The 27,480-nt window shown below is 41.7% G+C and overlaps 1 protein-coding gene across 1 annotated transcript in view; it reads left to right on the top strand.

Moving 5' to 3' along the window:
- The first annotated feature begins 1,111 nt into the window (after positions 1-1,111).
- The window catches only part of LOC149157278 (sister chromatid cohesion protein PDS5 homolog A-like), a 193,307-nt gene continuing 166,938 nt past the window's right edge, over positions 1,112-27,480 (top strand). The window contains exons 1-3 of the mRNA XM_089435768.1: positions 1,112-1,233; positions 1,700-1,849; positions 2,099-2,173. Coding sequence (XP_089291894.1) covers positions 1,120-1,233; positions 1,700-1,849; positions 2,099-2,173 — 339 coding nt within the window. The 5' untranslated portion in view covers positions 1,112-1,119. The remainder of the gene's footprint in view (positions 1,234-1,699; positions 1,850-2,098; positions 2,174-27,480) is intronic.

Below are 27,480 nucleotides of genomic sequence, written 5' to 3'. Positions count from 1 at the left end.
TGAGTTTCATGCTGAGTTTTCCTGTGTATTTACCATGTTATTCTTTTGCTTGGCTAGTCATTCCCAAGCACGGGCTGTGGGACATTGTTTCCTACAAGAATACAGAGTCTATCTACTATTTGAGCAGAACTCTCATGGCTATATGTGGGGACAAATGTTATCCCCAATTATGTCTCTAAATGCATTTCATCGTGATGTCTATTTGGTCTTGTAGTGACTTGTATGGTTACTCACTAGTGAGACTATCATGTTTCTAAGACAGGATTACTTCATGGGTTTCCAGCTAAATGTGACGTTATTATAATGAAGACTTAATCATGTAGTCTTCTTTAGAAGTCTTAATTAGATGGGGTGAACTGTTGCTTCCTCATCTATCATGTTTGAAGCACCTGAATGTGTATAGCAGGCCCCCCCATTCCTAAACTAATTGGTCATCCTGGAAAGAGGGATCATTGTGTTTGTGCTTCATACCTTCGTTTTTGTTGTTGGTGTGTACACATTGCAATAGACTATTTTCTGAATTAGAGCATAAGGCCATTCTTTGCATTGTCATGAATATTGTTTTTTTTCTGTTCTGCTATTTATTTATGTGCACAGACTTCTCATTTTCTGTTTACTCTTTCATTTCCATTAATCTAAGCTCTCACAAACATGGGTGAACATAACATTGAATTTAGTGTTTTTGTCCTTGTTAATCATGACAACTGTATTTGTTTCATACTTGGTCACAATTTCACATTTCTCTAGATTCTACAGATGAGCTAAAATTGTTTTCCGTGTTTATTTATGAGTTCTGCTTTAGTTTCATATTCTTTTGCAGTTATCTGCCTAGCTTTTGAGAGTAGAAGCTTCATTATTATCTACTTTAGCTTATTGTTGGCTGTAGAAACTTTTATTAACATAGTTATTTTTCTCAGCCGATTTTTGGTTTCAATAAATGAAATTATCTGAATTACTTGACTGTGCATGTATCTGATAATATTTTCTGGCATACTTGTTATGGAGATGTTTGGGATATATTTTATAGAGAATGGTTGCTCTGGTGTTTTATAGGAATTGAAGATTGAATTTATGCGAGTCGTAACTAAGATATTAAATCATTTCAGATCTGTTGATGCAATGTTGGAGAAGCTATGCATAGATGGGAATCGCAAGCAAGCAAAATATGCTGTTTCTGCACTTGCAGCATTGACGGCTGAATCTGGTCTGGAAACATTGTCTCTTTTGTATAAGGTACCATCTGACTGTTTGTAGGCTGCAAGATTTTATGTATTGATAAGCTTGAAAAAAATTGAATTTTTAATTAAGAAATTCTTTTATCATTACCACCAATGACATTTAGAAGAGCACAACCATATTTATTATTTAATTATCTCACTCTCTTTGTTGAATGATTTAGTAGAAATAAAGTTTTGCACTGGAATTGATTGAATGATGGGCTGATAAAGCTCTTGAACTTTTTTGAGAGTATACAATCTGGACCACTTTAGGTTGTTACTGCTATTTGTTATTTAAAGATGATCTCATGGAATATAATTGCTATGAGTGTTCATATGATAGATATTACTATATCCCATGGGGGTGAAATTCCATCTTCTGATTTGTCCTTTCACCTTTTTCCATTATTCTTGAGAGGATATGATGTTATTTGTCCTCTTTCTTATTTTCTTCTTTTGGTGACTATTTTAATTTCTCACAGCAACTGGTGGAGTCCATAAACAATTGTCAAAATCTTCCAACAGTATTGCAGTCCCTTGGTTGTATCGCACAGACTGCTATTCCAATATTCGAGACTCGTGAGGACGAAGTCATCAAATTTATAGTCCGTAAGCTACTTAGGAGTGATTGTGTGAGTCCTCCTTTTCTCTTCCTTTCTTCCATTATATCAGTCTGTTTTCTAAAGAAAATTTTCTGGTTCTCTCTTTCTCTCTGTGTATATATATACATATGTCGAATTGGGACAATATCTTGAGTCTAGAGAATACAATTTAATTTCTGTTTTTGTTATTGCTACTATGATTTCTTTTTTTAATACCTTTAATTCATGATTATAACACATGCTTATTCTTATTTCTTCTTCATTATGTTGCTTTAGCAGGATTCTGTCTCTCAGGAAGGGGAAGGATCTCTGGATACTGAGATTGAGCATCCTAGCAGAGTATGCCAACTTAAGGTCTGTCTATAATCTTGCATAGCCATGGTTTTCAATTTTTTTCTGGGATACTGGTGTGTCTTCCTTTTCTTCAGTTATTTTAGCTGTGTTAACTGAAATGGAAATTGACAAAAAAGAGAACCTCATGAATAGATGCAGACGCACATGTATATGTTTTGTATATATCCATGCCCGCACATACTTATGTTTGAGAGATTTCAATGTTGACGATCCTTTGTTGGCTAGGTTGACATTGACAAGTACCTCCTTTGTCAAGGAGATTGATGTTTATGGAAAAGTATTGTCATCAACACGTGCTTCCTCCCTCAACATCAAATCACACCCTTTTGTTCCTCAGATAGCTATTTTTGTAATATTGGCTCAATAATGGTTGTTGATGGATAATACCTCTCAATTGGGAGGTTGATACTAGATAGTACCCATCAACTTTGATTATTTGCAGAGAGTTTCAACAACTCATTGTTCTGGGTTGGCAAAATTCAGGAACCACAGTATATGCATCATTAAAATTCAAGTGTCAAGCATGTCTGGTTGCACCAAAAATAACAATGACACTATTGCAGGCCTTGATAGAAATGTGGCTTGGGATCCTGGTATTGAGGGATTCTTTCATGTCAGGAAGTGCAGAAGTCAGGGACGATTCAGTGGTGCATCTGGTACCTTGGCACATTTTGTAGTGACCGTGGGGAGCAAGAACTAGAGACTCGAGAGGATGCTTGCTCAGGCATTGCTTGAGGATAAGCAATTTCTGGCGGGGAGGACTGTAATATCCCCAATTTTGATTTTTCATTTAATAGGATTAACAAAGTTTATTGGGGAAGTGCTAAGCCTAGCACAATTTTGTAATCTGGGCATTGGAGACATTTTGGGTATGTGGGACTTAGGAGAAATCCAAAATTCCAACCTTAGTGGAATGTGGGGGCTACCCCTCATGGAATACGCAACCCCTAGAGGAAAAGTCAATTGTGTGGGAAGGGGGTCGAAATAGTTGGCTAAGGGACCCACAAGGAAAAGGGAGGCAACAATTATAAATAGGGGGTTGAAGGCAACATTGAGTATTTTTTTGATAACTTGTCATTTACACATTGTTGCTCACGCTGTTCAGCTGAGTCACACGTGCTGTTTAGCACCAGAGGTTTCCAAGGGGAAATCTCACTCTCTTCTTTGGTGGACCATGAGTGCCACCCTAGGGAGGCAAATTCTACTCTTCTTTGGTAGCTGGGAGGATACCACGCAGTAGCACGAATTCCTGGCATTAGTGGGACGCAGAAAAATGAGCTATGCAGAGCTTGGAGAGGTATTGTGCTGGAGAGAAGAGGTTTGTTGTTGCTGGGTTGTATCCTCACACAAATACATGCGAGAAGGAGGAAATTTCTAGGAGCTTAGGTGCTTTTCTCAGCAGAACGAATTGGTATGGCTGGGCTTGCGCCTTTTTTCCCTAGCACTGCGTAGAGGGTTGTGGAGCTATTCTTGGGGAGGCTCGATGATTGGGATTGAAGAACTGGAGTTGTTTGGGATTTGATTGGAGGAGAGTGCCTAGCCTTTGAGGAGCAGAAAAGGCTCCAACTATCACATTCGACATTTTCCAGCAACAGAAGAGGGCTAAGCATTTTGGGGTCAATTTTGGAGTGTCAAAACTAGTGCAAACCCTTTCTGGGTTTGTTGAGGAGAGACCAAGATTAATTTGGCAGAATTTTCTTGGCAGATTTGAGGGGTTCAACAGGTCCCAACTTAGCCAGCAGCTGGAGGAGCAAGGGGAAATTAGGCCGAAATTCCAAGGTCAATATTTGGCCAATTCCTTCGTGGGTTTGTGGGTTATTGGTGGAGAGCCCGAGGTTATTTTCCTGGAATTTTCTGAGCATCGGAGGAGGCCCTAATAGCCATTTCTTGCAGCCAGCAGTACAAATTTCAGAGGGACAACGTAGAGCTTGGTTGGGGGTGTGAAATTTTCTGAATCTAACACATCAGAAACCCCTACTGCAATTTCTGGTTTACTATCTCATACTTTTTCTTTACATTAACAGTTATTTAATTACATAAACATCGAAGTAAATAGAAATGCGGCCTTCACAGATATACAAATCATGCACTGAAGTAAACAAAAACAATAACACAAGGGACAATGTTATTTTTAGACAATTGTCCCCGGAAAAACCTAATGTTGGAGAACCAGTGCAACATATTTGAGGGTTTTATTATTAAGTAGATTTCTGAATACAACTAGGGTGCCAGAAATGCTTACCCAACAGGGAATGTCCTCGACAGTAGTACCTTTATTTGGAGACAGATATTCCGGCAAATCAGCAACCGAATGATCAATCCCACAGTGACTCCGGTTGTTCCTTGTGTTGGACAGCGAAAGCTGCTCCAAGCATTGCTCTGGAACTGCGTCACCCTTCAAGAATTGCATTACCCTCTCTTGGTTCTGCTTCAGCTGATCTGCTCCCAGTCTGCCCCACAAAATCTCCCAGCGTTGCCTCTGAAGCCCTCTACGACTTCTGTGTCAGCCTTTGCAGCTTATGCGTTAGCCTTTGCATCCTCTGCGTTAGCGTCTATGGCTTCTACGTTAGCCTCTATGGCCCTCTGCGGCCTGTGCGTTGGCTCCTACGGCCTTTGCGTCAGCCCTCCTAGGCTTGCGCTGTCTCTCTCGACACTTCACTGCCTCTCTGCTATGTATTCTTCAGCCTCTTGTTGAACTGCCCCTCACTGCAACTGATCACTTGCTTGATTTCCTCAGTAAACCTCGCCCCAGAAAATCGAACTGATTGATCTCTCTTGGTGTATCTCCAATTGACCCTCAAGCCCCCTTTTATACTTTTCCTGTTGACGATTCAACGACTGAGATTAAGTCGTTAATCAACGGCTAAGATTAGAACTGGCTTGATCCTTGTCACTTAGAACTTTCTCACCCATATTATATTAATATACATTAACAATTTTATTTTCCTAAGTTTAGACTTAGGAACTCATTAAAAATATTAATTATTTTACTATCTCTTCATCTGGGTGGGATTTCTCCAAACGATTTATGGGCCTTGGAGATCTCATGTGCCTTAGCCTCTCCACCAAATTTCATGGCTAGAGCACATCTGAAGCTACCAAAATCAATACTCCCTCTTAGCAAGGAATGTGCTCTGGCAATGCTTCACCATAGAAGCATCACACTGATCCTCTACATCGGTCCTTTGTGCTGATGTTTGGCTTGCTGCCCCACATCCACTGCATTGGTGCTTCCTGTACTGCTGCCCATGACACTATCACTACCACTGCTACATCTATACTGCAGCTCCCTCTCAACATGCTGCATCATGCTGCCCATAGCACTGCCACTGCTAACTGCTGCATTGCAACTCAGTTACCGAGAAGTAAGTAACTGACTTCACCCAATTAATGACATCCCGGTCAGTCTGGAAGCCTCGTGATGATGAAGCTACCTCAGCTACTATCGTGTGCTCCCTCTGCTGCAACTACGCTACTGCAAATGTTGTAGTTTCTAAGTCTAACAGTTAGAAACCCTCCATGCACTTTACTGATTTATTCCTACCTACCTGTTCTATTAATTAATAAGTTATTTACCATGTAAATACTGAAAATAAATACAAGTGCATGCTCAACACATTATAGATCATCAACTGAAGGAAACAGAAACAAGCACACAAATGACACTCTTATTTTTGGACTAATGTCTTCGGAAAAACCCAATGCGGGAAAACCGGTGTAGCTAATTGAGGGTTTTATTATTAAGAAGCTCTTTTCTGAGTACACTGGGTGCCAAACTGGCTAACTCGACAGATATAAAAATCTGGCAGCAATATCGCTTTTCGGAAACAGGTATTCGGAAAGCCTGCTCCACAAAATCCCTCTCCAGCACAATCTGAAGCTCAACATTAGCCCTGCTGGTCTTTGCGTCAGCCTGAAACCCTCTGCGTCAGCCTACTGAGGCTCTGCGCAGCTTCTCTGGCTCTCTACGTCACTCTTGCAACCTCTGCGTGGATGACGCAGGCCCTTCTGGCTCTTCGCAGTCTCTATTGCCTCTGCGTGGCTCCCTTTGGCTCTGCGTCTGCCTCTCTCTATTTCTGCGCTGGTCTCTCGGCACTGTCCCTGCCTCTCTGTCTTGTACTCACTGCCCCTCGCTGCAACTGGTCACTAAATCTATCTCTCTTAGCAAACCTCGCTCTAGAGAATAGAATGACTGATCACTCTAGTGTGTTCTCGAAGTGACCCTCAAGCCTCTTCTTATACTCTTTTCATTGACAAATCAACGGCCGAGATTAAGTCCCTAATCAACGACTAATATTAGACCTGGCTTGATCCATGTCTTTTGGACCATTCTAACACAGTTTTATATTAATTCACATTAATATTTTAATGTCCCTAAGTTTAGACTTAGGGACTCCATTAAAAATAATAATTATTTTAATGGACTCCATTAAAAATATTAATTATTTTAATGTCTCCTAAACTGTTTAGAATCTGCCCAAACCCTTTCTGGGTATTGGAGATCTCATGTGCCCTAACCTCTCCACCAAATTTCGTGGCTGGAGCACATCCGATGCTACCCCAAATCAACACTCCTTAGCGAGGACTGTGCTCTAGCAATACTCCTTATTGTGTATCACCCTGATCATCTGGCATCGGTCTCTGTCTTGATGCTAGGCTTGCTACCCATCATCCTTTGCACTGCTGCATCCTGTACTGCTGCCCATAGCTCTGCCACTGCCATTGCTGCATCTGTACGACAACTCCCTCTGCATCCGTGCTGCTACCCATGGCCCTGCCATTGCCATTGCTACGTCTGCACTGCATCTCCTCTCATCATGTTGCATCGCGCTGCACATAGCACTACCACTGTTAATTGCTGCATTACAACTCAGTTACTGAGAAGTAACTGATCTCCCAACTCTGACCTCTCTGTCAGGCTAGAGTACTCTTGATGCTGAAGCTCCCTCTGTTGCTAACAAGTGCTCCCTCTCTGACCTCTGCGCTACTGCAACAACTCCTTGCATCTCGCACCGTTGCACACCTCTCTGTGCCATCCTGCATTGGTGCAACACTCCCGTGCCTCTTGCATTGTTGCAGCCTGCTAGCCTCGCGCTGTACTGGGAATTCTGCACTATAGCTCTCTTTGCTGCTTCATTCACATTCGTCGCTACCCACATCGCCAGTCATGCTACTCTTCAGGGCTCCCGTAGCATGGTCTAATCTAAGAGGCTGGGTACCTCGAGAATCCATGCACCTCGTTGCCTGTAGTCCATCTGACTACAGCTCGATGTCTCCCCACTTCTGCTCAAGTGGCGTGTGTGCACTCATGGCACAGTCATCGTCTGTCTCCACTTCCTTCTCTGCGCTTGCTGGCGCTGCCTTGGTCTCGGAGGCCTCTCCCTTACTCTTCTTCCTTGGACATTGGGTCGCTTAATGACTTAGCTCCCCACAGTGGAAGCATTTGACCTTAGAGAGGTTCTTCTTCTTTCGTTTCTCTTGCTTTCCCTCATATGCTAGGGCAACATCCTCCTCCTCCTTGATTTTGATCCCCTTTCTGCTGCTTCCCGCCTTGCTTAGCCTTCTGATCTCTTCTTGGCGAAGAGCTGCCCACATTTCCTCCCAATGTGGAAGGGTCGCTCTGCCTAGTATACTCTGGACAAATACCTCCCAGTCTTCTGAGACTATGTTCAGGGTTGTTCTCACCATCAATTCCTGATTTGACGTGGCCCCTATGGAAGTCAGCTGATCCCGGATCTCATTCAGTTGACCGAGGAAGGTGTCGATCGGTTCTCCCTTCTTCATCTGGTATGACCGCAACTGATTTTCTAGTAACATCCTTCTCTGCACAGAAGTATGCTGGTACAATTTCTTTAGGGCCTCCCACATCTCATTTGTCGTTTCCTTCTCGACAATGTGTGGTACTAGTACTACATGGTCCTTGACCCTGTCAAGGATGATGCTCTTGGCCCTCGCCATTGCCTCCTCGTAGTTGTCGTTATCAACTAGGTCAACTAGGATTGTTATTATCCTTAACGCAAAGTGCTTGACACGATTTCTGTCAAGATTCTGGCCTTCCAGACTACGAAGTTTGAGACTCCGTCCAGTCTGTCCTGGTCTTTTACTCCGTGTAATGCCATGCTGCTCTTCTACTTCCCTTCTGGAAGTTCTCGGTGTGACTCCCTCTGAGCCTTGATTTCCCTCCTGGAAACCCTTCTGCCGATGTTGAGATGCCCCTTACTCTGATCGTCTATGCAACTGCACCACTAATCCGGATTTCTCGGCTAGAAACCCTCGGTAGCAACTCCCTCCTCCTTGGCCTTGCCCTGTTAGGTACTGTTCTGACTACAGTACCCCACCAGCTCCATTCTGCAACTTACCCACAACCTCTAAAACCCAAGCAACCTGAAGGTGAGAGCTCTTAGGCTCTGCGCAGTCCCGACGCCGGAAAACTAGCTCCCTTAGCCAACTGCGTCAGCCATCCTGGCCTCTGCGTGAGCCTGTCTTTGCCTCCTTAAGCCTCTGCGCAACCTCTTCTTGGCTCGAACTTGATGACGCAGGTACTACGTCACCCCTTCCTTGCTGCTTTGCTGCTAGGAACAACTTTTTTCACTCGGGACAACTGTTTTCTGCTGCTTCCGCTCTGCTCTGCTGATGTCCTCAATTCTCCTGTGATCTGCGACCACCCTCTAATACCACGTTGTAGTTTCTAAGTCTAACAGTTAGAAACCCTCCATGCACTTTACTGATTTATTCCTACCTACTTGTTCTGTTAATTAACAAGTTATTTACCATGTAAATACTGAAAATAAATACAATTGCATGCTCAACACATTACATATCATCAACTAAAGGAAATAGAAGCAAGCACAAAAATGACACCGTTATTTTTGGACTAATGTCCCCGGAAAAACCCAATGCGGGAAAACCGGTGTAACTATCTGAGGGTTTTATTATTAAGCAACTCTTTTTTGAGTACATTGGGTGCCAAACTGGCTAACCGGATATAGATAAAAATCTGGCATTAATACCTCTCTTCGGAAACAGGTATTTGGAAAGCCTGCTCCACGAAATCCCTCTCCAGCACAATTTGAAGCTCAGCGTCAGCCCTGCTGGAAATAGGTATTCAGAAAGCCTGCTCCACGAAATCTCTCTCCAGCACAATTTGAAGCTCAGGGTCAGCCCTGTTGGCCTCTGCGTCAACCTATTAAGGCTCTGCGCAACCTCTCTGGCTCTCTGCGTCACTCTTGCAGCCTCTGCGTGGATGATGCAGGCCCTTTTGGCTCTTCGCAGTCTTTGCTGCGTCTGTGTGGCTCCCTCTGGCTCTGCGTCTGCCTGTCTCTGCTTCTGTGCTGGTCTCTCGGCATTGTCCCTGCCTCTCTGTCTCATAATCACTGCCCCTCGCTGCAACTGATCACTAATTCTCTCTCTCTTAGCAAACCCCACTCTAGAGAATAGAATGAATGATCACTCTGGTGTGTTCTCCAAGTGACTCTCAAGCCTCCTCTTATACTCTTCTCGTTGACAAATCAGCGACCGAGATTAAGTCCCTAATCGATGGCTAAGATTAGATCTGGCTTGATCCATGTCTTTTGGACCATTCTAACACAATTTTATATTAATTCACATTAATATTTTAATTTCGCTAAGTTTAGACTTAGGGACTCCATTAAAAATATTAATTATTTTAATATCTCCCAAACTCTTTAGAATTTGCCCAAACCCTTTCTGGGTATTGGAGATCTCATGTGCCCTAACCTCTCCACCAAATTTCGTGGCTAGATCACATCCGATGCTACCCCAAATCAATAGCAAACACCTCTGTGCCTCTCGCACTGCTGCATCATGCTGCCCATAGCGCTGCCACTGCTAACTGTTGCACTACAACTGAGTTACCGAGAAGTAAGTAATTGACTTCACCCAAACAATGACATACCGGTTAGTCTGGAAGCCTCGTGATGATGAAGCTACCTCAGCTGCTATCCTGTGCTCCCTCTGCTGCAATTGTGTTGCTGCAAACACCTCTGTTCCTCTCGCACTGCTGCAACCTCCACTGCGCTACTACAAACTTCTGCACTCTAGCACTGCTTTGCCGCTCCATCACACCTTGCTCCTCCCGACACCTGTCATCATGCTACTGTCGTTACGGGCTCCCATAGCCGTATGTGATCCAAGAATTTGGGCACCTCAAGGATCCTGCTTGCACTTCTTATGTAGTCCTCTCGACTACAGCTCTATGTCTCCCCACCTCTTCTCTAGAGGTGCATGAGCACTCATGGCACAATCGTCATTAATATCGACATCTTTCTCCGCCTTTGTTGGAGTAGCCTTTGAGTTGGAAGCTTCTCCCTTGCCTTTCTTCCTTGGGCACTGAGAGGCATAATGCCCCAACTCCCCACAATTGAAGCACTTGACCTTAGAGATATCTTTCTTCTTCCTCTTCTGAACCCCCTGCTGTCCCGCAGATGCTAGAGCTGCATCTTCCTCCTCCTCTTTCTTGATTCGAACTCCCTTACTGTTACTCCCTGCCTTGGTCAACCTCCTGATCTCTTCCTGTCAAAGAGTTGCTCACATCTCCTCCCAACTGGGGAGAGTCGCTCTGCCCAAAATGCTTTGGACAAACGCCTCCCAGTCCTCGAAGATTGCATTCAGAGCAGTCTTGACCATAAACTCTGGATTCGGTGTAGACTCCACGGAAGTAAGCTGGTTGCGAATTCCTTGCAACCTGAGAAGGAACAAATCTATCTCCTCTCCTTTCTGGATCTGATATGACCTCAACCGATTCTCTAATAACATCTTTCGCTGCACGGAAGAGCCTTGGTATAAAGTGGTCAGCGTTTGCCACATCTCCCTTTTTGTGTTCTTCTCAGCAATATGTGGTATGACATGATCCTTGAGCCTGTCTAGAATCATGCATTTCGCCTTCGCCTCGACCTCCTCATACCTCTCATTTGTATTAGGGTCAAGTGGGACAACAGCTGTTTTCAAGGCATAGTCCTTGATGCGATGTTTATCCAGGATTTGCTAGGATCTCGACCTTTGAGATGACAAAATTGGAAGCCCCGTCCAATCTGTCCTGATCCCTCAATCCATTTACTGCCATCTCTGCTCCTCTTCTCTAAACTCTATCTAAGTCCTGATTTCTCTCTCGGAAATCGTCTGGCCAACTGTCAAATCACTCCTCTCCAATCCTCCTTTGTCGCTGCAACCCGAATCTAGATTTCTTGGCTAGAAATCTGTTGAGGTAGTGCTTCCCTCTACCTTGGTTCAATCTCCTTGACACTGTTCTGCACTCACAGAAACAACGTCTCACCAGCTCCACAAATCAAAATCTGCTAAGCTCCCTTAGGCCCGACAACTAAAGAATCTGAGCCCTTCTGGCTCTGCACAATCACAATGAGAGCTGGATCAGCTCCTCTTGGCCACTGCGTCAATCCTTCCTGGTTGAGAAAGATGACTTGGCATTGCGTAGGTTTGATCTGCCCCCCCCTGCCTCTGTGCTGGCATGGATAGCTGACATAGCTATTGCGTGGGCTCCTCCCAGCTATTGCGTCACCTTCACCTGGCTTAGAGTGTTGACGCAGGCACTGTGTGAGCCTCTGTGTCACCTTCTCTGCACTGTGACCCTCCTTTTGCGTCTCTGGCTCTAGAGCAGCGCTATCTCTCGGGATAGCTGCGTCTCTGCTGGAAATTCTCAGATTTTCTCGGTTGGTGTCTTCAGCACCTGTCCAAGAGTATTGAGGAACTAAGGAAACAAAATTGTGGCAACAACAAGTGTAAGGGAATTCAAGGGGAATTCCATCTGGGTGAAGGCTCCAGTACTTCGCAACACCATGCATCCTTTAACCCCAACATGCCTCTTATTCCCAACACACCACCTAGATTCACTATTCCAACATTCTTGACATCTGGACCTGGTGGGTTGCAAGGGCAAGAGGAGTTGCCTATGGGGGACTACTTCTTGGAGTATCAGTCCTATGGACTCGAGTTCAGGGAAGCTATCACTTTTAGGGACTTTTGCTAGCTGAAGGGCAATAATAGGCCCAAGGGACAGAGTGGGGGAAACTACATGCAGGGGATAGATTTGCAGCGTATTGTGGTGAGACTGTTTCTCCCAACTTTTGATGGCTCTTCTAAGAGCTCAGCCAGTGCGTGGGTAGAGAAGCTGGATGCCTACTTCCAACTAAACCAGATGACAGAGGTGGAGGCAATAAAAATTGCCACGTTACATTTGGAGGGAGAAGCCCATGATTGGTTGTTCCATGGGCTAACCACAATGGGACATGCTAGGGTGACAACCTACGAGGATTTCACCAGGAGAGTGTTGGAGCGTTTTGAGAGGAAGGATCCGAAAGAGCACTTTGGGGAGCGGACAAGGCTCAAGCAGACCAAGAGCGTTGAGGCTAACATTTCGGAGTTTCCGAGGCTGTCAGTGATGGTGCGGATCTCTCGGAGTCCAGGAGGGCCTTCATGTTTATAGAGGGGCTAGCAGAGTCACTGAAAGGACTCGTGAAGTCCAACAAACCCACTACCTTGAAGGATGCAGTGGGGAGCGCCAGAGATTTGCAAGATGCCCTACTAAGGGTTAGAGCACCACTACCACCTAGACAAGTCTTCCAGCAGAGGGGGAGAGACACTAGAGCTCCACCACCGAGGACCAACCAGGGGCGTGGACATTTGGATTAGGAAGACCCAGAGAGACATCCGAAGGAGGAAGTTGTTTTTTACCTGTCAGGAACCATGGGCTCTAGGCCATAGATGCACAATAGGCAAGGCCCACTACATTGAGGTCTTCTCTGACAGTGATGTGGAGGATGATGCGTATTTGGAGATGGGTGGAGATGACAATGCAGTGTAGGCAGAGAGGGGGCCACCACCACCACCCCCACCAGGGGGAGCTCCTTTCGCTCCATCAAGAGGGGTCCTTGCATCTCTACGTGGGGTACCCAAGTTTTTGACTATGAGGATCAGGGGCACTGTGCAGGGGCAGCGTGTCTCAGTTTTAGTAGATAGTGGGGCTACCCACAATTTCATTGATGCACAGATGGTCCAGAGGAGGGGTATCACAACCAAGGAGTTTGAGGGTTTTTCGGTTCTGGTGCCAGGTGACAGAACCATGCAGTGCACACACTATGTTCCAGCTTTGACAGTGACCATGGGGAACTACTCAGTGACAGATCACTTCTTCGTGGTGGATGTGCCGGACACCAATGTGGTGATGGGTGTCCAGTGGCTCTACTCGCTTGGCAGAGTCACTACTGATTGGAGGAAGTTGGAGATGGCATTCAATGGGCCAGATGGCAAACCAATTTTACTACGGGGTATGCACCCTTACCATCCACAGACTGTTTCGACCCACGGGATGGAGGCGGATTTGAGACATGGGGACATTGAGGGGGTTGTGGAGTTGAGGATTTCAGAGCCTGGAGGTCAACCCAAGCCACTGCACCCAGATATACAGGCCATTTTTGATAGGTACCCAATAGTGTTTGGAGACATACCGTCGGGTCAGTGTTATGAATGAAATATTCATAACTATAACTATATATAATAAAATAAATGATTAAATATTAAAATAATAATAAATAAATATTAATTAATAACTAGTAAATAAATTAAACTAGGTTACTCTATTAGTTTTGAAGAGGCATTAGTTTAAAAGACGCGCCATTAGGCTCGTGGCCAGTCAACTCCTATAAAGGAGAACCGCCCTAGCCTTGTAACATCATCATCCATTATTGAATAAACTATATATATATATATATATATATATAAATGATTAAAAACATCAATGTTTTTGAGTTTTGTGAAATTGAGTGAACAATTTTTTTGTTCTAGTGGTATCAGAGCTTGCAGTACTTTGGAAGACGTCCTTTGCTGTCATCACTATTTCGTCCATATGTTGTCCCGGTCTTATCTGCGTTACTCCTGTCCACTCCCCCGTGCTCCCCGCTACTGTGATTCTCGACAGTCCGACTTAGTGCTAGTGCTGACTTCTTGTTACATACCCTGTTCTCCCTGTTACTGTGATTCCTTGTCGAACCTGCTGTCCGTTGCAAATCGTTCCCCTATGCTGCTCGACACTACATCCCATTCCACCAGCTGCAACTTGTGTACGACTGCGTCCATGCTGCTGTTCGACACCCAACGCTCTCATTGACATTTCTGCAGGTAAATCTCTGCCGGCGAGGTGTGTTGATACGTCACCCCTTTAAAAAAAAAGAGTCGTGGTTCACTTGGTAATGTTTGTGAATTAAATTAATATGTATATATATTATATATATTACAACTGTATAACTTAATTAATTAATTTATATAATTTGATTAATTTAATTAATTAATTAATTAAAAAAAATTGGGTCTAAAAAAAAGAAAAACAAAATGGGAAGTAATAATGACGAAAATTAAAAAAAATTCCAAGAACTCAATAAGATGCCCTTGACAATGTTGAGAAGATAGTTGGTAATCAAGACCAGATGACAGATGATATCAAAGAATTGAAGAGCATGATGAGACAGTTTATGGGAGGAGCCAATCCACCTTTTTGTGAAAATTTGGAGACCTAAATTTCTACTACAGCAACTGATTAAGTATCTTCTATTTGTTAAATTACTGAACAAATTATTTACTGCATCCTACAACAAATACCGAGACTAATACACTGCAGCCTTCACCAATTAAATTAAATGCGGAAACAAGAAACTGAGCAAGAAATAAATACACAACACATGACACCGTTATTTTTGGACAAATGTCCCTGGAAAAACCCAATGTAGGAAAATCGATGCAACGACTAAGGGTTTGTATTATTAAGTAGTAGTTTTTTGAATACAATTCGTTGGATGTCCAACTAGCTATCTGATACAGAGAGAAACTGGGCAAAAAAGTAGTGAGATGATCTCACCCTGTCACTGGAAGAACTGACACTGATTTGCGTTGGATATGAGCCTCTGAGTTGCCTCTGTGCTGTTTTGCATCGAGCCCACGCAGTCATTGTGTCACTGCAGCTGGACTGCGCTGCACATCCTTCTGATCCTCTATTGGCTGAAAGCTTTAGCTCTCTGGCCTCCCAGTCTCACACCCCGACTCCGGCACTAAATCCCGACTATTCCTCAGTAGAATTTCGATCTCCCTCTGAAGCTCTACGCTGCTACAGTGTAGCTTTGCGTGGCCCTGCGTCAGCCTCTTTGGACGTCTTTCTACCCTCTCTGCCTTGTACTTTCCGGACTAGGAAAACTTCCCTTCAGAAACTATCCCTGCCCCTCATTGCAATAAATCTCCTCGATCGATTCTCTAGCAACTACTACGCTGCCCTCTCTGAGAAATTCGATCTCTTGATCTCTCTCCGATGTGTTTTCGAAATGCCCATCGAAGTCATCCTTATAATCTGCAGTTAAGTAATCAACAACCTAGATTAGATTCTAATCAATGGCTTAAATCATTTGGACTCGATCTCCGTCTTCTTCTAGAAGTTTCACCCTCAGTTTGATTAATACCCTTTAATTATTTTAATTTCCCAAGTTTATACTTAGGCATCCATTAAAAATATTTTTATTTTAATAAAACTGTCTCTGGGTGGAATTTCCTAAAACAATTTCTAGGTATTGTGGAATACATGTGTCCTAGCCTCCCTGCAAATTTTGAGGTTTAGAGTACATCCGGTGCTACAAGAAATTGACACTTTTAACCCCTCAGCCATGCAAAGTCCAAAGACTCTGGAATGCGAAATTTTTCCAAGTCATGAATTTCTTTCGATGCACAAAAAGCCACGAGTATCACATATACAGTTCGAAGGAAATCAATACCATACAAAGTTTCTCGATAGATACTACCTTAAAATTAAAAGGGAATTACCAAAGTACGATGGTAAGGACCATAAAGGCGCCATTGTATGAGTAAATAAAATGGACGCCATTTTCGAAGCAAACCCGCCAATAGGTGAACAAGAGAAGGTCATGACCGCATCCAACAACTTGGAAGTGGAAGCATATGATTGGTTCCTATGGTGGTCCAACAAATGTGCAACTCGCTCGTTTAATTGGGAAAATTTTAAAACACCCTGCTAAAAAGGTTTCATGACGAAGAAGAAGACGATGTTTACAAAAAAATCGTTCATCTCAAACAGAAAGGATCGGTAAGCGAATACACCCACGAGTGGGAAGTATTAGCTATCAGGGAAAGGGGATTCTCAGACGAAGAGCTGCTAAAAATGTATTCGATGTGGCCTTAAGGATTATATTCTGGAAGAATTAAAACTATATAAACCCCAAACCATTGAAGAAGCTAGACATGCAACAATAATTATTGAGTGAAAATATAAACTCCATAAAGTGCCATATGTCAATAATGAAAAATAAAACAACAACTCAAGAGGGAAGTCAAGTAAATCGTCTTCAAAAAACACTGGTAAGTACGTTCCACCACCAATGCGCAATGGAGGAAGACTATAGTCAAATGTTGAAAGAAAAAGAGATGGCAACTGTTGGACATGCGGAGACAAATATTCCCTAGGGCACATATGCACTATGCAAAAACTTTACAACTGCAAAGCAGAACAAGAAGAAGAATCTTCAGAGGATAGCTCCGACGAAGAAAACAATGAAGAAAACGAGACCCCTAATCCAGATCCAGAAGAAGAGAATATGCCACGAATTTCTCTAGCAGCGATCACAGGGATAGCTCAACCACAAACACTAAAGCTTAAAGGACATATCAAGAAACAAAATGTTATTGTTTTAATAGATTCAGGAAGTACGCACAATTTTATAGATGTCAATGTCGCAAAAAGACTGAACATTTTTGCCTACCCTGTAGCAGATTTAAAAGTTATGGTGGCAGATGGAAAACGAATAAATGGAGTAACAAAGAGCCATAAAGTTAAAATGCAACTGAATGAATACGAAATGGAGTCCAGTTTTTATACGGTCCATTTGGGAGGAGTACACGCCGTCTTAGGAGAACAATGGTTACAAACACTAGGGACGTATTCGAAAAATCACCAAAAATAGTTCATTAAGTTCAAAATGGATGGAAGGAAGTATAAGTTGTTCGGGTTCCAAGCCCCACCTACCCAAGTCATTTCTGCTCAACAAATGAAAAAGCTTATTCGCGAGGGAGCCCCAGTATTCGTTGCACAAAGTCAACAGTTAGAGTTATTATTGATGGAAGGGGTTCACCAACAGTCTGAAGTTTCATCCCTAATCCAGAAATATGACAAGGTTTTTCAAGATTTATTGATGAAATTACCTCTTGAAAGGAAAATTGAAGATATCATTGAAGTCAAATCAGATTCAACACTAGTAAATGTAAAGCCATATTGCTACCCCCATCATCATAACACAGAAATAGAACGATTAATACAAGATCTGTTAAAGCATGGAGTCATTACGAAAAGTAGAAGTCCATATGCTGCACCAGTAGTATTAGTCAGGAAGAAAGATGGATCTTTCCAGTTGTGTATAGATTACAGCGGATTAAACAAAATTACATTTAAACACAAATTTCCTATTCCATTCATTGAGGAGATGCTAGACGAACTCCATGGCGCATAATATTTCTCAAAATTAGATTTGAGATCAGGGTACTATCAAATTTGAGTGAGATTAGAAGACGTCGAGAAGAATGCATTCATAACTCATGAAGGGCACTATGAGTTTAAAGTAATGCCATTTGGTTTAACAACGCGCTAGCCACTTGCTAGGCACCCATGAACGAACTCTTCCATCCATACTTGTGAAACTTTGTATTAGTCTTCTTCGATGATATTCTTGTTTACAATAAGACGTGGAAGGAGCACCTCAAGCATCTAGAGGAAGTACTTTCCATATTAGAGAAGAATCAATTTTACGCCAAGTTATCAAAATGTACCTTTGGGCAAAGGGAAGTTGAATACCTGGGACACATTCTATCCAGGGAAGGAGTCAAAGTGGACTCCAACAAAATCAAAGCAATTAGAGAATGGCACAAACCCAAGAACATTTCAGAACTAAGAGGATTTCTAGGTTTAATTGGGTATTACAAAAGGTTAATAAAAAACTATGCACATTTGATGACGCCCTTGACCAACTTGTTAAAAAAGAACGCCTTTCAATGGAATAGCCAGGCAGAGAAATGCTTCGAGAATCTAAAAGAAGTGATATCAACCACATCGGTACTGGCAACTCCATATTTCTCCAAACCATCCATAGTCGAATGTGATGCCTCAGGGTTTGAAATTGGAGTAGTATTAATGCAAAACAACCACCTTATAGCCTTCGAGAGCAGGAAGCTTAGCAAATGAGAAAGCTTGAAATCAACTTACGAAAAGGAGATGCTTGCCATCACACATGCTTTAACTAAATGGCAATAGTACCTACTTGGAAGTAGGTTCTCAATCTGAACTAATCAGAATAGTCTTCAATTCCTACTTCAACAAAAAACACTGTCAATAAAACAACAAAAGTGGATGGAGAAACTTTTAGCATTCAAACTAGAAATACTACACAAAAAAGGAAAGGAAAATGTCGTAGCTGATGCACTCTCACGGAAGGATGATGACAACACAACATGCGTCGCCTTGGTGGTTGTTCCTGATTGGTTAGACGAAATACGAGCTAAGTATGCCAAAGATTTGGACTGTGGCTATATGATTGAAAATATCAGTCAATATGCCAATTTTGAATGGAAAAACAACATATTATGGTACAAGGGTAGAATTTACCTAATCCCATCATCCAAATTTAGAATGAAAATTCTAAAGGAATCTCACAGTTCTCTTGCCGTTGGGCATGTCGGATTCTTCAAAACTTACTACAACATTCGACAATCATTCTATTGGAAGGGTATGATTAAAGAAATCCAGAAGGGTATGATTAAAGAAATCCAAAAATATGTCGCGGAATTTGATGTTTGTCAGAGAAATAAGAGTGAAAATATCCCAACCCCTGGTTTACTACACCCATTACATATTCCAAATAAAAAATGGGAGGAAATCTCGATGGATTTCATTGAAGGACTACCTATGTTTGATGGTAAGGACAAGATATTTGTCGTAGTCGACAGACTCACCAAATATGCCCACTTCATGGCAATAAAAAAAACTGACACAACTAAGCAAATTGCGGATGTGTTTTGTAAAAACATTTACAAACTACATGGTTTTCCCAAGGTTATTGTCAGTGATAGAGACACAAAATTTAAAGGCAATTTTTGGAAATATTTCTGCCACCAAGCAGGAATATCTCTCAACATGAGTTTGGCTTATCACCCCCAGACAGATGGTCAAACTGAAGTTGTAAATAAATGTTTGGAAACATATCTCCATTGTTTCGTCACTGACAAACAAAACAAATGGTCTCAGTGGCTACACCTGACAGAATGGTAATACAATACTACCTATCATACTTCAGCTAAAATGATGCTTTTCCAAGCCCTATATGGCTTTGAACCACCCAGGTGGAAGGATTTTGCGTTATCCAATTCTAAGATACAAGCAGTATAGAACCACTTAGAAGAAAACCAAAGAATTATTAACTTGTTAAAAGGAAATCTAACAGTGTCACATAATAGAATGAAGCAACAAGCCGACTAGCACCGCATCGAAAGAGAGTTCAAAGAAGGAGATTGGGTTTTTGTTAGACTTCAACCCTATAAGCAATTATCATTAAAACAACAAGTGAAAAATAAGTTATCTCCTAAATATTATGGACCATATCAAGTAATCAAAAAAATAAGTCACATGGCTTATAGACTGAAGCTACCAGACAATTGTTGAATCCACAACACAATCCATGTATCAAGTCTCAAAAAAGCACTGGGGCAAAATCAAATAGCTCAAATAGAGATACCCAAGACTGACGAAGAAGGAAGGATCATCTTAGAACCTAAAGGCATCCTCGCTACCAGAGAGAAGGTACTAAGATCCAAGACTATGAAGGACTACCTTATGAAATGGAAAAAGCTTCCAGAGGAAGACTCATGATGGGAGACAAACGTTTTCTTCAGCAACACCCAACATTGCCTATGCTTTGAGGACAAAGCATTTTTAAGGGAGAGGCAATGTTATGAATTATATAATAATAATAATAATAATAATAATAAAAATAAAATAAATGATAAAATATTAAAATAATAATAAATAAATATTAATTAATAATTAGTAAATAAATTAAACTAAGTTACTCTATTAGTTTTGAAGAGGCATTAGTTCAAAAGATGTGTCTTTAGGCTCGTTGCCAATCAACTCCTATAAAGGAGAACCGCCCTAGCCTTGTAACATCATCATCCATTATTTAATATATATATATATATATATATATATGATTAAAAACATCAATGTTTTTGAGTTTTGTGAAATTGGGTGAACAATTTTTTTGTTCTAGTCAGCCACCTGACCGGGGGTTTGAGCATACCATTGAGCTGGAGCTGGGGGTAGTAGATACAAGCCGTGATTACTACCCCTTATCGACATGCCAAGGCATATCGAGATGAGATAGAGATGGCCATTCATGAGTTGTTGGCACTTGGGCATATCAAGCTTAGCTCCAATGCTTTTGCTTCATTAGTTGTTCTAATGAAGAAGAAGGATGTGTCCCTACAGATGTGCATTGACTAAGGGCCCCTAACAAGAAGACCATGAAGAACTGCTACCCTATCCCACACATAGATGAGCTGTTGGACGAGCTGAGGGGGGCGAAATTCTTCACCAAGATTGATCTACGCTCAGGGTACCACCAAATTAGGATGAGGGACTAGGATGTCCCTAAGATCGCTTTCAGGTGCCGCTATGGGCACTTCAAGTTCCTGGTTATGCCTTTTGGTCTAACCAACACACCAACCACTTTCCAGTCTTGCATGAACCACGTGTTTCGTGGACAGTTGTGGAAGTTTGTGTTGGTGTTCTTTGATGAGATCTTGATTTACAGCTGAACATGGGAGGAGCACTTACAACACTTAGAGACAGTGTTGCGCATTTTGGAGGAGCAATAGTTTTATGCGAAACTATCTAATTGCGAGTTCGGCTTGATAGAGATGCTCTACTTGGGGCACATCATTGGGGAGGACAGTGTGAGGGTCCTATTGTCGCACAGAACGTCTAGGCACTGCAACAACGACTCAGATCGAGGGTTGTCACCCTGATCCCCAATCTCTTCGTTTAAGCTGTCTCTCTACAACATTCTAAGGGGGGTAGACCCTATGGAAAAATGGAATGAAGAAGAACTAGTTGGGAACCAACCAGTTCGGGAGACACAACAAGGCGATCAAGTACTTGATTAAGATTTAGCAAGACTTAGGATTTGATTAAATTTTAAACGATTGATACCAGTGCCTTATGGAGTCAACGATCTTGCTAGGGAAATAAAAATCAAGTAATCGATTAACAACTGCTGCTAAAATGAATGACTATCTTATATGAAATGCAGATCCTAAAACTAATGTGAGATGCAAGAATCTTGGTTAATTTTAGTTTAGATGCCTATTTAAATGTGAACCCTTCAATACTTTTTGTGTTGAGCCTGATTTCGTAGTAATTGGCAGAGAAAAGATCAAGAGAAGCACACTAAGGTGTGATTAACGATACCTCTCCTGAACTTCTAACATACCTGGTGCCTCCGGTGCTGCAAAGAACTGTGGCTTTGACGACTGCAAGGTCACCGTTTTAAGTACTATTAAAACAGGGTTCTCAAGAAAAGACGGACGGAGATCTATCTGTCTATCGTCCAAGCTTATGCTTGGAAGTAAATTTTATCTATGCAAAGTTAACTTATATGCAAATGCACCGGAAGATGAGATGAAGCTAGACTCAAGAATGGGAAAACACTTATGTCGCAAAAGCCATCAATTCCCAATTGAAATGCTTGTCTTTTTTTAGATGAAGACTTAGAAAATAAACTCTTGAAGATACTATACTTAGAACTCAAGCTTATTTCAAATCTCTTTTGATACAAATATAGCTCAAAGAGAACGAAAACTTCTTTGCAATTAATATCAACTAATGCTAAAATAATACTCAGTTTATGAAACAAAAGATATGCATTTTATCACAATTCCATGACAGAGTACTTAATTTTCAGAGTTTTTAGGACAGCAGTAAGAAAATTTTTATGACAACAACAATATGACAAGGAAAACAGTAAGCTATCAATGATATCTTTATGCCAAAAATTTACCGAAATTTTTCCAAGCATGCCCACATGAATTATAAAATTTTTTCAGCCTGTTATGATGTGATTTCGGGAATTATATCAGATCTGATATACTTATTACAACCAGCAACTAAAACATGAAATAAGCCTAATGATGAATGCCCAACTCAAGAAATTAATTCCTTAATGTATTAGACAACTTAGGAACTGATTTTAGGCTAACCCACATGAAATTTTACCACTGTTATATTTCAGACTTCAGAAATAGAATTATTCAGAGATAACAATGACCCAAAATGTAAATCTAGGCCAAATTCTTGATACACATCAAACATAAATGACTTATTAATGTATTTAGGAATTTTTTAGTTAATTTCAAACCACTTAGATGTGTTTTTCACCACTATTAGAAAGGTATATGACTGCTGTAGCAAAAAGTGAGGAAAAGGATGGTTTAGAGATCAAACCCTTAGGCCCTAGGCTTTGAAGATCACTTGCCCAAGTTGCCAAAAAAATTTCAATATCTGAAACACAAATTTTTACCAAATTTTCTGCAAAAATCCATCATTGATTAGCTTCAGAAAATCAAATATTCAAATAAGAATTGAAGCAAGGGAATCTAGGGCCAATGAGAGTTAGCACTAGGCCCAATAGAACTAGCGTTGGGCTAGGAGAAGGCAGATCTGGGCTTTGGAGCCCCAAAACATGAAACCCTTGTTCTGAAAGAAATTATTTCGCTTCAGATCTTTAGATTTATTGCAAAATTTTTAATGGCTGGTCTTGCAAAAATATTTGGGACAAGATATTGCCCTCCATAGGCCTAGATCTGTTTCAAAACCCCAGATCTGCTTGAAAAAATCTCATATTTGAAGATTTAATTCGCTGATTTCCCAGATCTATTCCTGCAAACAATCTTTGAGCCCAGATCTTACCCTCCAGGGTCTAGATCTAGCTCAGATCTAAAAATTTTCTTGGCTGATTTCTCAGATCTATTTTTGCATAAGTGAAAAGAGAAAAACCCAATACCCTATATGTACAAAAATAGAGAATATCCCGAAAACCCAAGTGTTAAAATTCAAAATTATGTTACAAAGTTTCAGATCTACACAAGTAAATAACAGATCTATACAAATAATTTACAGATTTATCAGATCTGAGGAGTATGAGTCCAACTCCGCTCCTAGATCTGATAATCTAAGGCTCTTAATAGCCAGATCTATCAAAATTTCCACAAAATATTTAAAATATTTTGAAATTTTAGAGAGGTACTAGCCCAAAAACACCTTGCAGAAAAAAAGATTATCGTTAGATAAATCCTGAGGCTTATATGAAGTAAGCTCTTCAGAAAATATGTGTTGAGAGTTGGCTGGTCCAACCGAAAACTATCCCCAAACGCTCAATGAGAACCTGAGAGATCTTTTGCAAACACTAGTACAACCATAAAATTAAGTAGAGAAATAGAACAACAATAAAATTATGAAGAAATAGAGATGCCTGCTACTTCGATCAAAATTAAAAATGTTACCCTAGATCCAACAAACTGAATAAGATACTTGTATTCAGATTATTCCAAGAGAGTTATCGATTGATAATTTTCACATAATATTAAGCAGAAACTAAAACAATGTTACCATAAATTCATGAAGAGGAACACTATAGCACGTTGAAATGCCAAAGACGTTTGCATTAATTCAAACAAGTATACAAGAGAGCTTGAGAGCTTAGTATAGGATCCAGAGATCAGATGAACTGATTGACAAATGACTTCCTATTTAAAGATATAAATCCTCCAACCGCTAGTTCGAGTGATCCTCGTCAAATCAATCTCGACCGTTGATGATGGCCAATTTTTTTTTTAATTTCATCCATCCAAATTTTAAATTATTGAGGAAATTCGAAATTTTCAATTAAATGTATTTTAATTAATTCAAAAATTAAATTTTTGAATTAATTTCCTCAAAATTTTGATTTTGACTTAACCTGAAGGACCAAGGGTCTAAAATTTAGCAAAATAATTAATTTACCTTAGTCCCTGGACCTTTTAAAATTTAATTTTTTAAGGACCAAGGAATTTTGCCTTCGGAGAATTTAAATTTACCTAGGACCTAGAATTAATTAAATTTCTGGCTTGGGATTTTAATTAATTTGGCCAGAAAATTTAATTAATTAACCTATGAAGGGATAAATTATTTTTCCAACCCTCATAACTATTTACATCATGATTTTCACTTTTTTTACATTACAAGGGGGAAAACCCATCTGAAAAGGACCCTCACAGACTACCCAGTTCTGTGACACAAATATAATCTAGCAGATCAAACAATTTGTAATAAAATAACTTAACCAAATAGCTAGGATTATTCCCAAATCACTTTTACATAGACTCGATCTAGAACACTAAGGCTCCTCAAAGATCCCAAGGACAAAATTCACTCCGGCTTTGGGGTAGGGATGAAGGAAAACTCTGCCGACCATCCGAGAATGGATCGGTGAGACAAAAAACCTCCCAGAATGTAGATCGTCACCAGAAAAATAGGTTTACCTAGGCAATTACATACACGACACGGATCTGCTGAGATTGTTTACAATTTACACATGCGGAAAAGGTTTACAATATAACATGATGATTAGGCTGATGATAATAGTTGAACGGCACAGACATGTCGATTATGCGCTATCCCTTTTGCGAAAAAAGGGGGTGTACTGCTATGGGTCGTTGACATGTAGTGGTCAACAGGTCGATGAGGAGAATATCAAGGCCATTCGAGATTGGCTAGAGCCCCAGAATGTGACAAAGTTGAGGGGATTTGTGGGCATATGAACTTAGTACAAGAAGTTCGTAAAGGGCTTCTCTCAGTTGGTAGCTCCCCTCATCGATCTGACGAAGAAGGGGGCCTTTGAGTGGAAAACTACAACGTAGGAGGCTTTTGATCGCCTCAAACAGGTCATGAGCAGTTGTCTTATATTGGCACTTCCAGATTTCACCCAACCCTTTGTGCTTGAGTGTGATGCATCCAAAGAGGGTGTAGGTTCAGTTTTGATGTAGGGAGGGCACCATATAGCCTTTGAGAGTAAGGAACTATTGACCCACAAGAGGCTGTACTCTATTTATGACAAGGAAATGCTAGCCATCATGCATGCGCTAGCCAAGTTTAGACAGTACTTGGTGGGGAATTGGTTTAGGGTCATGATAGACCACAACAACCTCAAATTTCTCTTGGAGCAGAAGCAGTTGCAGGGGAGGCAACATAAGTGGGTGAGCAAGCTCCAAGCGTACGACTTTGATATTGAGTATGTCAAAGGGAAGCACACCGTAGTGGCAGATGTGTTGTCTAGGAGACCGACTGCCCTTTCGCTAATGAGCATTGCCCTGGACTGGAGGGCGCAGTTACTGGTGGAGTACTCCAAGGAGCGATTTGCATGTGAGGTACTTGATGGGGCTGTGACAGATGACCGGTACAGGGTGATGGATGAGGTGATTTACTTTAGAGACCGGAATTACTTGGTGCCCAACTCCCAATTGAGGGAGAAGATTTTATAGGTTGTCCATGACTCGCCACTGCCAGGGCACCAGGGGTTCACAAAGACGTATAAGGCCACCAGAGAGCGTTTTGCATGGAGGGGCTTGAAGGATGACGTTCTGAGGCATGTCAGGGAGTGTCACACATGCCAGAGGAACAGGGGTGAGCAGTCACACCCTGGAAGGTTGCTACAACCTCTTCCTATCCCTGAGGGGAAATGGGAGAGTGTGTCAATGGACTTCATTACTGGGTTGCCCATAGTACAGGGCAACCACTGCATTTACGTGGTGGTGGACTGATTGACGAAGTTTGCACATTTCTTTGCCATCTCGGCTCAATACTCGGCCTCACAGGTGGCCGAATTGTTTTTCAGGGAGGTGTTTCGGCTACATGGTCTTCTGAAGACCATTGTCAGTGACCGAGACAAGAGGTTCATGGGGGGATTTTGGTAGGAGCTATTCCAACTAGTGGGCACTGAGCTCACTCCGAGCACTAGTTATCACCCCTAGACAGAAGGGGTAGACGAAGATAGTTAACAAATGGCTAGATGGTTACTTGCGTAACTATGTGATGGGCCATCAACGAGTATGGTTACGATGGTTACACTTGGGAGAGTACTGCTACAACACCACGTACCACATGTCCATAGGTATGTATCCATTCCGAGTTCTATATGGTTATGATGCATTGTCTTTTGCTAACGTGATGTTTGGAGATAGCAAGGCCCCTAGGGCCAAGGATTGGATACAGGAGAGCTAAGACATTTTGTGGGCTCTCAAAGATAACATGCAGACAACACAGAACCAACAAAAACTTTATGTAGACAAGGGAAAATTTGAGAGACAGTTTGAGGTAGGGGATTTGGTCTTCTTGAGGCTTCAGCTGTATAGGCAATCATCTCTGAAGCATAAGGGGGCTAAGAAGCTCAAACCTTGTTTTTATGGGCCATACCGAGTCACTAGCAGAGTTGGGGAGGTAGCATATGAGCTAGAACTACCCCCGGGAAGTCGGGTGCACAACAATTTTCATGTGTCAAATCACCTCCAGGGACACTCGGGAGAGGCATTTTGACATGGAGGTTATGGAGAGGCATTTGAGGAACAGGGTCATTAAGGAGTTTCTGATCAAATGGAGGAGCCTACCAAATGAGGATGCCACTTGGGAAGGGGAGCAAATACTTTAGTATCCTTCATTACAGTTGCTTGAGGACAAGCAATGTCTTGGTGGGGAGGACTGTGATATTCCCACTTAGCATTATTGCTAAATGAAATATCAATTTTGGTCAATTTTGTTTTAATTCATGTTTTCACTTAGGAAATGTGGGTTTAGAGGCCCCACATTGATTTTTGATTAAAAGCAAGCCCCAAACGTTAGAGGTGGAAGGGAATAACGATCCACTAGTGGAGCGTGGGGGTCACCCATGGAGAATTGTGGCCCACATGGAGAATACACATGCCTTGGAAGGAAATTCGGTGGGAGGAAATCTAGCTGGGCCCACATGAGCATGTTGGAGGCATTTTGACAAAAAGGAAGGAAATGCACTCATTTTGTCGTTCATTCATCTTTGAGAAAACTTGTCTTTGACATAGCACGCTTGAGCTGAAGCCAAGTCTGCAAGTGCTATTTAGCACACAAGTGTTTTCTAGCAAAAATATCAACCCTTGCTTCGGTGGACTTCAAGTGT

The sequence above is a fragment of the Pinus tabuliformis genome, chromosome 5_2 (assembly GCF_031772625.1).
Source record: "Pinus tabuliformis cultivar Carrire ecotype Pingquan chromosome 5_2, CPIR1, whole genome shotgun sequence".
In the NCBI taxonomy this organism is placed as follows: Eukaryota; Viridiplantae; Streptophyta; class Pinopsida; order Pinales; family Pinaceae; genus Pinus; species Pinus tabuliformis.
Note: the sequence above shows the minus strand (reverse complement) of the source record. Positions and strands in the feature narration are given on the sequence as shown.